This window comes from Triticum aestivum, chromosome 2B (genome assembly GCF_018294505.1).
Source record: "Triticum aestivum cultivar Chinese Spring chromosome 2B, IWGSC CS RefSeq v2.1, whole genome shotgun sequence".
Taxonomy (NCBI): domain Eukaryota; kingdom Viridiplantae; phylum Streptophyta; class Magnoliopsida; order Poales; family Poaceae; genus Triticum; species Triticum aestivum.
In genome coordinates, this window is record NC_057798.1 from 625,649,297 (window position 1) to 625,659,994 (window position 10,698).

General features: G+C 52.1%; 1 protein-coding gene across 3 annotated transcripts; it reads left to right on the plus strand.

Annotated features, from left to right (window-relative positions):
- The first annotated feature begins 751 nt into the window (after positions 1–751).
- LOC123046381 (putative glycerol-3-phosphate transporter 1) lies at positions 752–5,446 on the plus strand. 3 transcript variants are annotated; one of them, XM_044469737.1, is made up of 4 exons: positions 752–869; positions 953–1,071; positions 3,277–4,349; positions 4,435–5,446. In XM_044469737.1, exons 3-4 carry the CDS (start codon positions 3,359–3,361, stop codon positions 5,001–5,003), a joined length of 1,560 nt encoding a protein of 519 aa, XP_044325672.1. In that variant the 5' UTR covers positions 752–869; positions 953–1,071; positions 3,277–3,358; the 3' UTR covers positions 5,004–5,446. The 3 variants fall into 3 exon arrangements, with proteins under 3 accessions (XP_044325672.1, XP_044325671.1, XP_044325673.1); XM_044469736.1 differs by lacking the exons at positions 752–869; positions 953–1,071 and adding an exon at positions 2,035–2,239; XM_044469738.1 differs by lacking the exons at positions 752–869; positions 953–1,071 and adding an exon at positions 2,266–2,612.
- The last annotated feature ends 5,252 nt before the right edge of the window (positions 5,447–10,698 follow it).

The following is a 10,698-nucleotide window of genomic DNA, read 5'->3' on the forward strand; positions in this document are numbered from 1 at the left end:
CATCGCCACACCACCGCCCCCACCACTGCCGTCCACCACCGCCCCATCCTGAACCCTAAGATAGATAATGAGATGATGACGGCGAGCCCCTTCCTTCTCTGGCGAGGCACTTCCTTCTCTTTCCTTCATTCAAAATTGATTGACCCGAAATCGAAAATTCAGCTGACTGAGATGTAGCTAAACTGGTCTAAATTTGATATTTAGCGGAGCACCGTCGCCGTCGACGACAGCGCCGGAGCAAACGAAGCGAGGCCCTGGGATACCGACAAGGCCTGGCCAAGAACGAGCCGCGGCAGGCGAGGCGAGTTTGAAGTTTGTCGGATTTGGCTGGGCAAGGGGGTGTGGAGGTTCGCCGAGAAATTGGGATGGTTCGCATGTCTAGAGGTATGGTTGGAGGGGATGAGGGGGGGGGGGCGAGGCGGTCGCACATGGCAAATGCAAGTGGTTCGGTTGGCGGTCGTCGGAGGTTCGAGGAAGATCATAAACAGTGCCAAGCGAGAGGTAGAAGAATGTACATCTTCCCGTTCGTTGCACATCGGACGATGCAGAAAGAAAAATGACTGGCCCAAAAATAAAAATCCAGTCATCCGATGACGTGTAGCCACTCCCATCCCATTAAAAGACAATGGTTTGTTCCACCTCGTACTGTATACGTGGTACTACGTAAATAGCACATCGGTTCACCTTTTATTTCTAATTTATTTCACCTTTGCGTCTGTAGCTATTTTAATTTCCCCACTTTTTTCTGAAACCCGGAGGGATGCTACTATTCCCCCGGCATAAATAGGCGGGCGGCCTCTTCGCCCTGGTTTGTCCGTTCGCTCGACGGAGCTCGATCCTGCTGGGCTCGATCCCGTCGACGAATCGAGGTATTGTCACCGCCGGGCCAATCAATCGCGCCCTTGCATTTCTTCTCCTGACCCCGATTCCCCCCGTCTCATCTCATGCGCAGACACGCCGCGCCGGACGACTGCGCCCCCACGCGCACAACAGTCGTCGCCCTCCGGTTCACGTCGGCCGCAGGCAGGGGCAGGGGCACTGCACGGCGATCGAAACAGAAAAAAGCAAAAGGTTCGTCCGGTCGCCCCCAGATTTCCACCGTTCATCTTCTACTTTTCCGCCTTGTTAAATGTTAACAATTTCTGGTACATTCGGACTTCAGAAAAACTGGGAATTGACAATGTTTATTATAATTTGTGATGATACGTTGCGTCGAAGCAAAGTTAGCAAACCGCGGCCAGTTAGCATGCGGTTTACTGGAGAATACTAAACGGCGCCACATGACGTGAGGCACAGGATCGCGTTTGGCGCGGGCCCCACAGGTGTTGGGATCCGGTACGAGGCATATAATTTTAGCTCCGCGAATATCCGCCCCCGAAAAGGATATCCGCTCCCAATATTCCCTTCGAGAGACTAATCTATTCTTGGAGTCGCAGCCGGCCGCAAGCAAATCTGCTCAACGGGGCAACCTTTTTCGCCTCTTTTCTTTTCTTTTCTTTTGCTGGGAAGGGGAGAGCCGGGAAACCTCGGCGCGTGCGTCTCGTCACCCCCGGTATGAACAAGGATCGCTTGCTCGTGCAACTTCGCAGCAGGCTTATAAGCCGTTGCTCTGCTGCAGCCTGCACGCACAATGTTACAGTATATACATGTCCGTTTTTCTTTCTAATTCACATGGGAATTTCTAGCCCTTTTTTTTAACCTGGCACAGTGGCACTGCCAATGTTGAATTTTTTTAATACCATGAGTGAATATTTGGTTCCACGCTTGTGTTGGACTATCCACGTTTGAAGCAACATGCTTCCCCTTATATTTAGGAGTATAACACGAGTTTAGTCAACTAAAACAGTATACTCACTCAATATGCCTCTTGTCGTTAAGCAACGGGATTATGCACCACAAAGAAGAGACCGTAGGCGTGAGTGCGTGACCACACCGGGGAAACACCCGATCCGGCGGCGGCCCACGGGCACCACGAGCAGGAGCAGCCGAACAAACGCTGTCGCCAGCACCGGTATAAAACACGAGCAGCTAGCTCCTCGGAGCCCACGGCCGAGGCGCCTCAGCACTTCCACGGTCCGCGCTCCCCACGACCACGAGCCCCCCCTCCCTCCCTCCCGGGTCACGCACCACGACCCGACTTCCCAACAGCTGGCCGGAGACGAAGAAGAAGACGACCACACATCCTCTGTGTCCCGGGCAACCTCAACCGCCAGCACGTCGATCCGTCCTCTCTCCGCAGGTAATGAATGGCTCGCGTCATGCCGGCGCCTCCCCATCTTGCTTTCAGTTCCGTTTAGTCCCCCTGCGTCAGAGAAAGGCGGCTTCTCGCGGTGCCGGCCATGGCGGCATAACGGATCGCCCGACTTCTCTTGAACGGTTGTCTTGCAAGTTGCATAGCTTCGGGCAACTTAGCCTCTCTGCTTGCTCTGCTTTCTCTTTCTGAAAGAGTAAGATCCGTTGGTTCGGTTGCTTCTGTTGTCGGGCTGCCTTGCCTTGCTTGCAAGACCGGCCTTGTCGTGCTTCTTCCCCTTTATATTCATCCTCCCTTGGGCTCATATTCACGAATCTGTGCGCCTTGCCTTCTCCTCTTCCCTCCCATTGCTGAACAGGAGGTGAGATGCTGCTGTGTTGGTAGGATGTTTTCTGTTCTCCTTTCGTACCATTTATTTCAGTTGATCAATCCAAGTTCAATCGCACTTCTTGATTTTGGTAGTGATCATTAGATCTTGCCCCCTTTTATCGACCAAATCCTCCAATCAATTTCAGGTTATCTTCAACTGTATGAAGATAGTGATTGTTTTCTCTGTTCAATCCCGGGTGGTGTATATATCATACAGGGTCCCTGCTTTTTTAATTTTGAGCTTGGGCGCTTGGCTATCCTGTTAGGTTGATTCTGATGAAAAGTGCTCATTTGTAGGCATATGTATGCTGATACCAGGGGCCGCTCAAACAAAAGATTCAGTGATTTAACAATGTTGTGCTCGTAACATCCCACCTAAAAAATTCGCAACATCCAACCTAATCTTATGACAGGAAGTGCAAAGTGGTAGCAATATAGCGTGCTGTTTATTTTATTTCAGGAACCATCTAGTCCTTGGCCCCAATAATTCATTCAAACATTGTTATAGGATGATTACTCCTTGTTGCAAAATAAGCATTTGCACCTGTCACTTTCATTTTCATAACTCCAGGTTCCACATTTGTGTCAAGCTGTCAGTCAGCACTTATGATCTTATCTGGATAATTCTGACATTTGCCGTGTTTGGTTTTTTTCAGATATTAGGCAATAACACCAGCCGGCCTTCTTCCCGGCTACATTAACTAACGGTTTGTGGAGAAGCCAAATTCAGGGTCACGCATGGGCTCCTCTACTGAGAGCAGAAGCAGAATGGGTAGCATAAAGCCCATGGGGATTCAGCTCATCGAGTGTGTCCGCGGCGGCCCTCTCTCCTTCAGATCATCTCAGGCTCTTGTGTTGGTGCTCACCTTCCTGTCATATGCTAGTTATCATGCTACTAGGAAAACCACAAGCATTGTCAAGAGTGTTCTTGATCCCAAGACAACAAACCTAGGCTTGTTGCACTGGCCGAGCCATATGTATCTTCAAGAACTGAAAGGCGCAGCGAACAACACGGCTCTCCAGAGCGGCTGGGCTCCGTTCAATGGCGAGGATGGCACCGGGCTGCTCGGCGAGATCGACTTGGCTTTCCTTGGGGTGTATGCCATTGGCATGTTCTTTGCCGGCCATTTGGGTGACCGGGTGGATCTCAGGATCCTCCTGACCATCGGAATGGTAGGGACCGGGCTGTTCACCGGCGCTTTCGGAGCTGGCTACTGGCTCAACATCCACAGCTTCTACTACTTTCTGGGCGTCCAGATGATCGCCGGCCTGTTCCAGTCGTCCGGCTGGCCCTCCGTGGTCGCGGTCGTCGGCAATTGGTTTGGGAAGAGTAAGAGGGGGCTGATCATGGGGATCTGGAACGCTCACACCTCGGTGGGAAACATTTCTGGCTCGCTGATCGCGGCTGCCATGCTGAAGTTTGGGTGGAGCTGGTCGTTTGCAGTGCCAGGTGCCATGATCGCGCTGGTCGGGCTCGCCGTGTTTCTGTTCTTGCCTGTTGATCCGGAGGTGATAGGCGTCGAGCAGGATCGCCATGTGAAGGACTACGAGAAGAATGGCACGGATGTGCCTCTGCTGGAGGGACATTCGAGTGGACGAGACGAGGCAGTGGGGTTCATCCAGGCATGGAGAATTCCCGGCGTTGCCCCGTTTGCTCTCTGCCTCTTCTTCTGCAAGCTTGTGGCCTACACGTTCCTGTATTGGCTCCCCTTTTACCTCAGCCACACAGGTTCGTCTAGTTGTATATCATGCTGGCAGCACGTGGAGATAAAATATGAACCTGACCGCCGTTTTGTTCTGGTCCTGATTTTCAGAGATCGGGGGAGAATATCTGTCAGACTCTGCGGCGGGGATCCTGTCGACCCTGTTCGACGTGGGCGGCGTCGTCGGCGGCATCCTGGCCGGCCACATCTCCGACCGGCTGGACGCGCGGGCGCTGACGGCGGCGACCTTCACCTTCTCCGCGATACCGGCGCTCTTCTTCTACCGCATCTACGGGAGCATCTCGCTGACGTGGAACGTGGCGCTCATGTTCGTGACGGGGGTGCTGGTGAACGGGCCCTACGCGCTCATCACCACCGCCGTGTCCGCCGACCTCGGCACGCACAGCTCGCTCAACGGCAACTCGCGCGCGCTGGCCACCGTGACGGCGATCATCGACGGCACGGGGTCCATCGGCGCGGCCGTCGGGCCGCTCCTGACGGGGTACATCTCCGCCAAGAGCTGGAGCGGCGTGTTCACGATGCTCATGGCGTCGGCGCTCGTCGCCGGGCTGCTGCTGTCGAGGCTGGTCGTGGCGGAGATCACCGCGAAGATGGCGGCGTCGCAGAGGCCCGTTGATTCGGCGGGCGATCTGCCCGTGTCGTCGCTGGAGGTACCTTAGGCGGGGCCGGAGATGGCCGGACTGTACATTGATTAGGGCGGTGCGTGGGCCGGGAAATCGGGAGGTGCGACGGGAAGAAGGAGCGGGCTCCCCTCTGATTTTCTAACCGAGGTGGCGTGTAGTAGGGCGCTCTTGGGTCTCATGTGATTGTGTCGTGCTGTGCATATGGAGTGATTGTTACGCCGAATTTGTTCGGATAACGGTGCGGATTATTGCGCACTGTCTTCTGCTCCTCGATGTAGAGCATGTGCCGACCATTTAGACCGTGATGAAGAGCGGTACTCTCTCTTTTGCAGTATCAGCGACAGATCAAGGAAACGAAGGCCGGCACTGTACTAAATTTGTAGCCACTTCGAAAAGTGTACATTGATTGTAGCGCATGATACTGTGAAATCTGAGATATCCTTTCACCACTCGGTGAGAAGTAAAGTATGTTCATATTCTGGTGTTTGTCAAGTGGCGGTTCCTCCCCAAAACACACAACTTTGTGTGGTTGGAAAAATTAAAGGGGACTAAGGCCGGCGTAAAACGGCCTAATAAACCAATAAAATTACCTAAACAATGTACGAGGTTAAGAGAGTTACAGGAGGTTGTTACAAGATACTAATACTAATGAATTGCTGATTAGGGAAACCTGGCCAAACGGCAGATGTTGAGGGTATGTCATGTCTGTTTTGTGAAGAGTTTGAAACATGCACTTAGAGCATCTCTAGCAGCACTGCGGGAGTGGCGGAGACAGGGGACCAGCAGCGGTGGCGGAGACAGGGGACCAGCAGGGGCCCTGGCCCCCTAACACAATGATTTACTACTAGTTTGCTTATGAATAGTACAGACTTAATATTTTTCACGGCTGGAAAATAGTCTTTCTATTGTTTGGCCATTCTCAATCCGTTTTAACTGCAATCGGCCCTCCTAATCCATTTTTTCTAGCTCCACCACTGTCTAGCAGACCCCTTAAAAGTGGTCAAACCCGTAAAAATCCGCGTTTTCAGTTCCGTGGTGTAAAAAACGTTACGAATGGAGCTCGTAAAAGTGGTCAAACACGTAAATTTTTTGCAGCCCCTTGAGAATCCATCCCCACGCCCCTTTTATTTATAGATTTGGAGGCAAAATATAAGGGAGGACTAAAAACCGGTCAACGCTACGCGACAAAGAAATTCCACCGTGCTCCGGTGACCTTCCGTCACAGAACTCGCCGGAATCTTGCCGGAAACTCGCCGTTTACAGCTGCTGTGGCGTCGGCCTACGGAGTAGATCGCAGGAGCAGCGGCTGAAGACTCGAAGGAGCTCCTGATCGATCCAGCCAAGGACGAGCTAGCTAGTTAGCAAGCCTGGATTGATCCGGCCACGAACGAGCTAGCTAGCAAGCTCCTGGATCCATCCGGCCACGAACGAGCTAGCTAGCAAGCTCCCGGATCCATCCCGCCACTGTCGAGCTAGCCTCCTGAATCCATCTGGCAACGGAGGAGCTGGCTCCTGGATCGATTCGGCGACTACGGTGGACGATGGGAGCCGACTATGAACATGGTTAAGAGGAAAAAGAAGACGTGGTGAAGAATATACGCGAATATTCGGTTTTACGGTCCGAGTTTAAGGGGTCTGTTCGACCGCAGCTCAAACCAACCCTTAAAATGCGTTTTTCGCGAACTGGAAACTGTGTTTTCACTTCCGCGGTTTAAGGGGTCTGCCAGAGATGCTCTTATTCATTTGTTTTTCAAACACTCTATTGGACAAGAGACGTGGCCGATGTTGATCAGCTTATAGGTATTAGCGGATTGGTCAATCGTTGCTTTTTGTGCAGCTCATAGGAATCAAGTTACAGACTGCAACGAGACCCTCTCTTTTAGAGTATATGTAACTGGACTTGACAAATCTGACCTCTCAAACGCCCGCGGACGTGCCCGGGCGCGTCCGCGGACAGTGACCGGTCACCCTTCAAAAAACGCATTCCACATTCGGATACCTCAAATTAGAAACCTCATATTATTACATATTATTACATGCAACGTGAAACCTAATCTATGTGGAGCTCATCCGGTTTCGCTGCCCGCTCGTCCGGCTCCGCCCTGGCCATGTCCGGTGGCCGGCTGCGCTCCTCAGAGTGTTGGGCCGGTCGCCGGCAACGTAGGTAGGGCATGGGACACAAGCTGGCTCACGGGAGGCCCCGCCGTCTCCTATGCCCTGTTCTTTCTCATTGGAGACCGAAACCCGAACGGTGCCGGTGGACGTCAGATCGATGATGGATCCATCTAGGGACGAGCCGCCGGTGTCCACCACGATGCGGTTGCGGCGCCCGGACTAATGCGGCATACGGGCGCCGGAGAATGAAACTCCGCCTCGCCGACATCTGCCGCCGCGAGGGCTGCCGCCGCCTCCCACGCCCGGTGCCTTGCACGGCGGGCACGTCGTGCCATGGCCTCGTCGGACGAGGCCCATGGTGCGCCCCCATGCTTGGCGCACCATCGGAGGGGTTGTGCGCCCGCCAGCGCATTCGGACGCCAGACGGACTGCACGGCCTTCGGCGAGGCAACTGTGACCGGCCTAGCACCGGATCCATGCCCCATTTGGGCGGAAGCAATGGATTCCCGACGGATGGAGCTCGAGCGTAGCCGTCCGCGGGCCTCCTCCCGGGCACGACGGAGCGCAAGCCAGACGGCCATCTCCTTCTCGAGGCTGCGCGGGATGAGCTCGGGGTCGACGGATCTGGAGGTGAAGGACCCGGATCCGCTGGCCACCAAGCCGGAGAGGACCGGAAGGAGCCAGAGACGAGCTTGGGTGGCGGAGGGGAGTGGAGGGAGGGGAGTGAAGTGACTAGGGTTTGGTCCGACGATCGGATGGGGAGGATTTTATGTGGGGTCAGGTGAGCCAGCGTGGGCCGGGTCCGACGTGGCAGGCCATGCCTAGCCCCACCTCCATCTTCTGGCCACGCCCAACCGATCACCACGCCACGCCTAGCCGAACTCTACATGTGCCGCCAAGCGCCGCAATCTTGAGCCGCCGCGTCGTCGTGCCCTTGATCAACATGACGCCATCGCTGAAGCTGTCGTTCCACGAGATCGAGCGAGGGTAAGAGAGATCCCCACTGCTGCCTATGCCGACCGGACGACGGCGAGGGAGGAAGTGGAGGAGGAGGCCTAGCCCCCGCGGCCACTTGCGGGAGCGACGCGAGGGGTACACTCGTAACGCTAGCGTGCTCTAGATGGAGTGTCCTATGCTCACATGATGTAAACGTGCAACTGGATTGTGTGACTTCCTCACTGTAGCTGCTTGCTCGCAGTCTAGGGTTTTGCTCCCTCAGCCGCTCGCGGGAGCGACGCAAGGGGGTACACTCGTACGCTAGCGTGCTCTCGATGGAGTGTCCTATGCTCACAGGATGCAAACGTGCAGCTGGATTGTGTGACTTCCTCACTGTAGCTGCTAGCTCGCAGTCCACCTCTCCTACTCTGTCTAGATCCTGGCTAAAAGAGGGCGACGAGTTATATCAAGATCTTCAGTGTTGCTCTCATGTGCCTGCATCGTGAACCCTAAAGACTGAGAGGCTAATGCTCTAAAACTGGTTGTAGCCCAGTGTTAAAGACCCGTGGAGGAGATCCTAGTGCCGTCGATCCGGTTAGTAGTTTAGGTTAGGGTTATTAGTTTTCACAGGTGCGGCACTCGGGCGGATGGCGGTCACTAGTAGAAAAAGGGGCAAATCTGAGACACATTAGTGCCGGTTCGATTTTGAGCTAGCACTATTGTGTCCATTAGTGCCGGTTCCAACAGCTTGCCGTCTGCTCTCATTAGTACCGGTTCGTGGCGAACCTTTAGCACCGGTTCGTGCCATGAACCGGTATTAAAGAGAGTGGTGGCAGGATGTTGTCAGTCTGGGGCCCGTCCAGCACCTTTAGTACCGGTTCGTGGCACGAACCGGTACTAAAGGTTGACGTACATAAACCCTTCGTCCACCCGAGCCACTCTGTTCTTCCCCTTTCCCCTCACTTCCTCTGTTCTTCCCCTCTCTTCCTCGAGCTCCTCACAAATTTTGCCCAAAATTTGTCAAGATTTGAAGGCCCCCATCCATTCAAATGATCACAAAGGTTAGCAACTTTGTCCTTTCAACTCTCATTGCTAGATTAGCTCTTGCAATGCTTTGTATAGTGATTAATTTGTGAGGAATTATATTTGCTTGTATTTGATTAATATGCAATTAGAGGTCAAAAATAACACTTAGTTTGCATATGTAGGTGTGGTTTACTTAGTGCCTTCTAAATCTCCGTCGTAACCACCGTCGATCGCTCGCACCGTCCCGTCGCCGGCACCACCTTGTGGTGAGGCTCTTGTTCATGAATGTTTTACATTACCAAATTGATGTTTGTGTGATTTGGATATATAGTTACTCGTATAATTGTCTTACCCGTACGTCGTTTGTTATACATAGTGCCATGGTTTTGATATCCGTCCCCATCGGCCCTCGTCCTTGTTATGATTCGGATGTGGTATATTCTCTTTTAAAACTAGTTGTTGCATTTCGTGTTTATGACAAATTATGCCCATTAAGTTGACATAGATATTTTTATCTAGGAGGTATGTGAACCGGAAATTCCAACCGACCCTATTGTCGAGAGGTTAAATTTAGTTGAAAGAGAAAACGAGTATTTGAAAGAAAAATTGAAAGAATTGAGGGGGAGAAGATGGAATTGGAGTTGCATGTTGCCGATGTCGTCTATGATCACAAGATCAAGATGGAGAAAGTGAGGTTGAAGATTAGAAAGATTAGAAAATATGCCATTGATAGTGTGGCTTGGTATCATTATGCTGTTGGATCAATTGTTACCTTAGTTGCGATCTTGATCGCATTTGTTGTTGCATTTAAATTCTTTAGCTAGAGAGTTATTTGTTGCATTTAATCAAGTGTTGTATATGAACTTTATGTATGAACTTTATGTATGAACTTGTATTAATTTGGTCTATTCGGTGTTGTGTATAATGAAGATATGAGCCGACAATGGATGTATGATGACCGATGCTCTCCTGGGTTCATTAATGGCGTGCATACTTTTCTCCTTGCCGCTGAGGCAAACAAGCGGGCAGATGGTTTTATGCCTTGTTCATGTGCTGGTTGTAAGAATGGTCGCAATTAGTCTACGTCAAGAATCATTCACGTCCACCTATTTGAGTCCGCTTTCATGCCCCACTATAATGTTTGGACCAAGCACGGAGAAAGAGGGGTTATGATGGAAGACAATGAAGAAGAGGACGACGACATCTATCCTGGCCATGGGTTCCCTGAATACGATGATACAACAATGGAGGAAGAAGCTGAGTCGGCAATGCGGGAACAAGCTGAAGAAGAGGCATCAGATGAGCCCACTGATGATCTAGGTCGGGCCATTGCCGATGCAAAGAGAAACTGCGCAAGTGATTTGGAGAGGAAGAAGTTGCAGAGCATGTTAGAGGATCACAAGAAATTGTTGTACCCGAATTGCGAAGCTGACAAAAAAAGTTGGGCACCATACTAGAATTGCTGCAATGGAAGGCAGAGAATGGTGTATCTGACAAGGGATTTGGAAAGTTGTTGGTAATGATAAAGAATATGCTTCCAAAGGACAACGAATTGCCCGAGAGTACGTATGAAGCAAAGAAGGCTATTTGCCCTCTAGGGTTAGAAGTGCAGAAGATACATGCATGCCCTAAGGACTGCATCCTCTACCGCGGT

What these genes read in the sequence shown, in the direction of transcription:
- LOC123046381 (XM_044469737.1), top strand. Translation starts at nt 3,359, where the DNA reads ATGGGCTCCTCTACTGAGAGCAGAAGCAGAATGGGTAGCATAAAGCCC. An exon ending in CTTTTACCTCAGCCACACAG is followed by an intron (nt 4,350 to 4,434) that starts GTTCGTCTAGTT and finishes CCTGATTTTCAG; the next exon opens with AGATCGGGGGAGAATATCTG.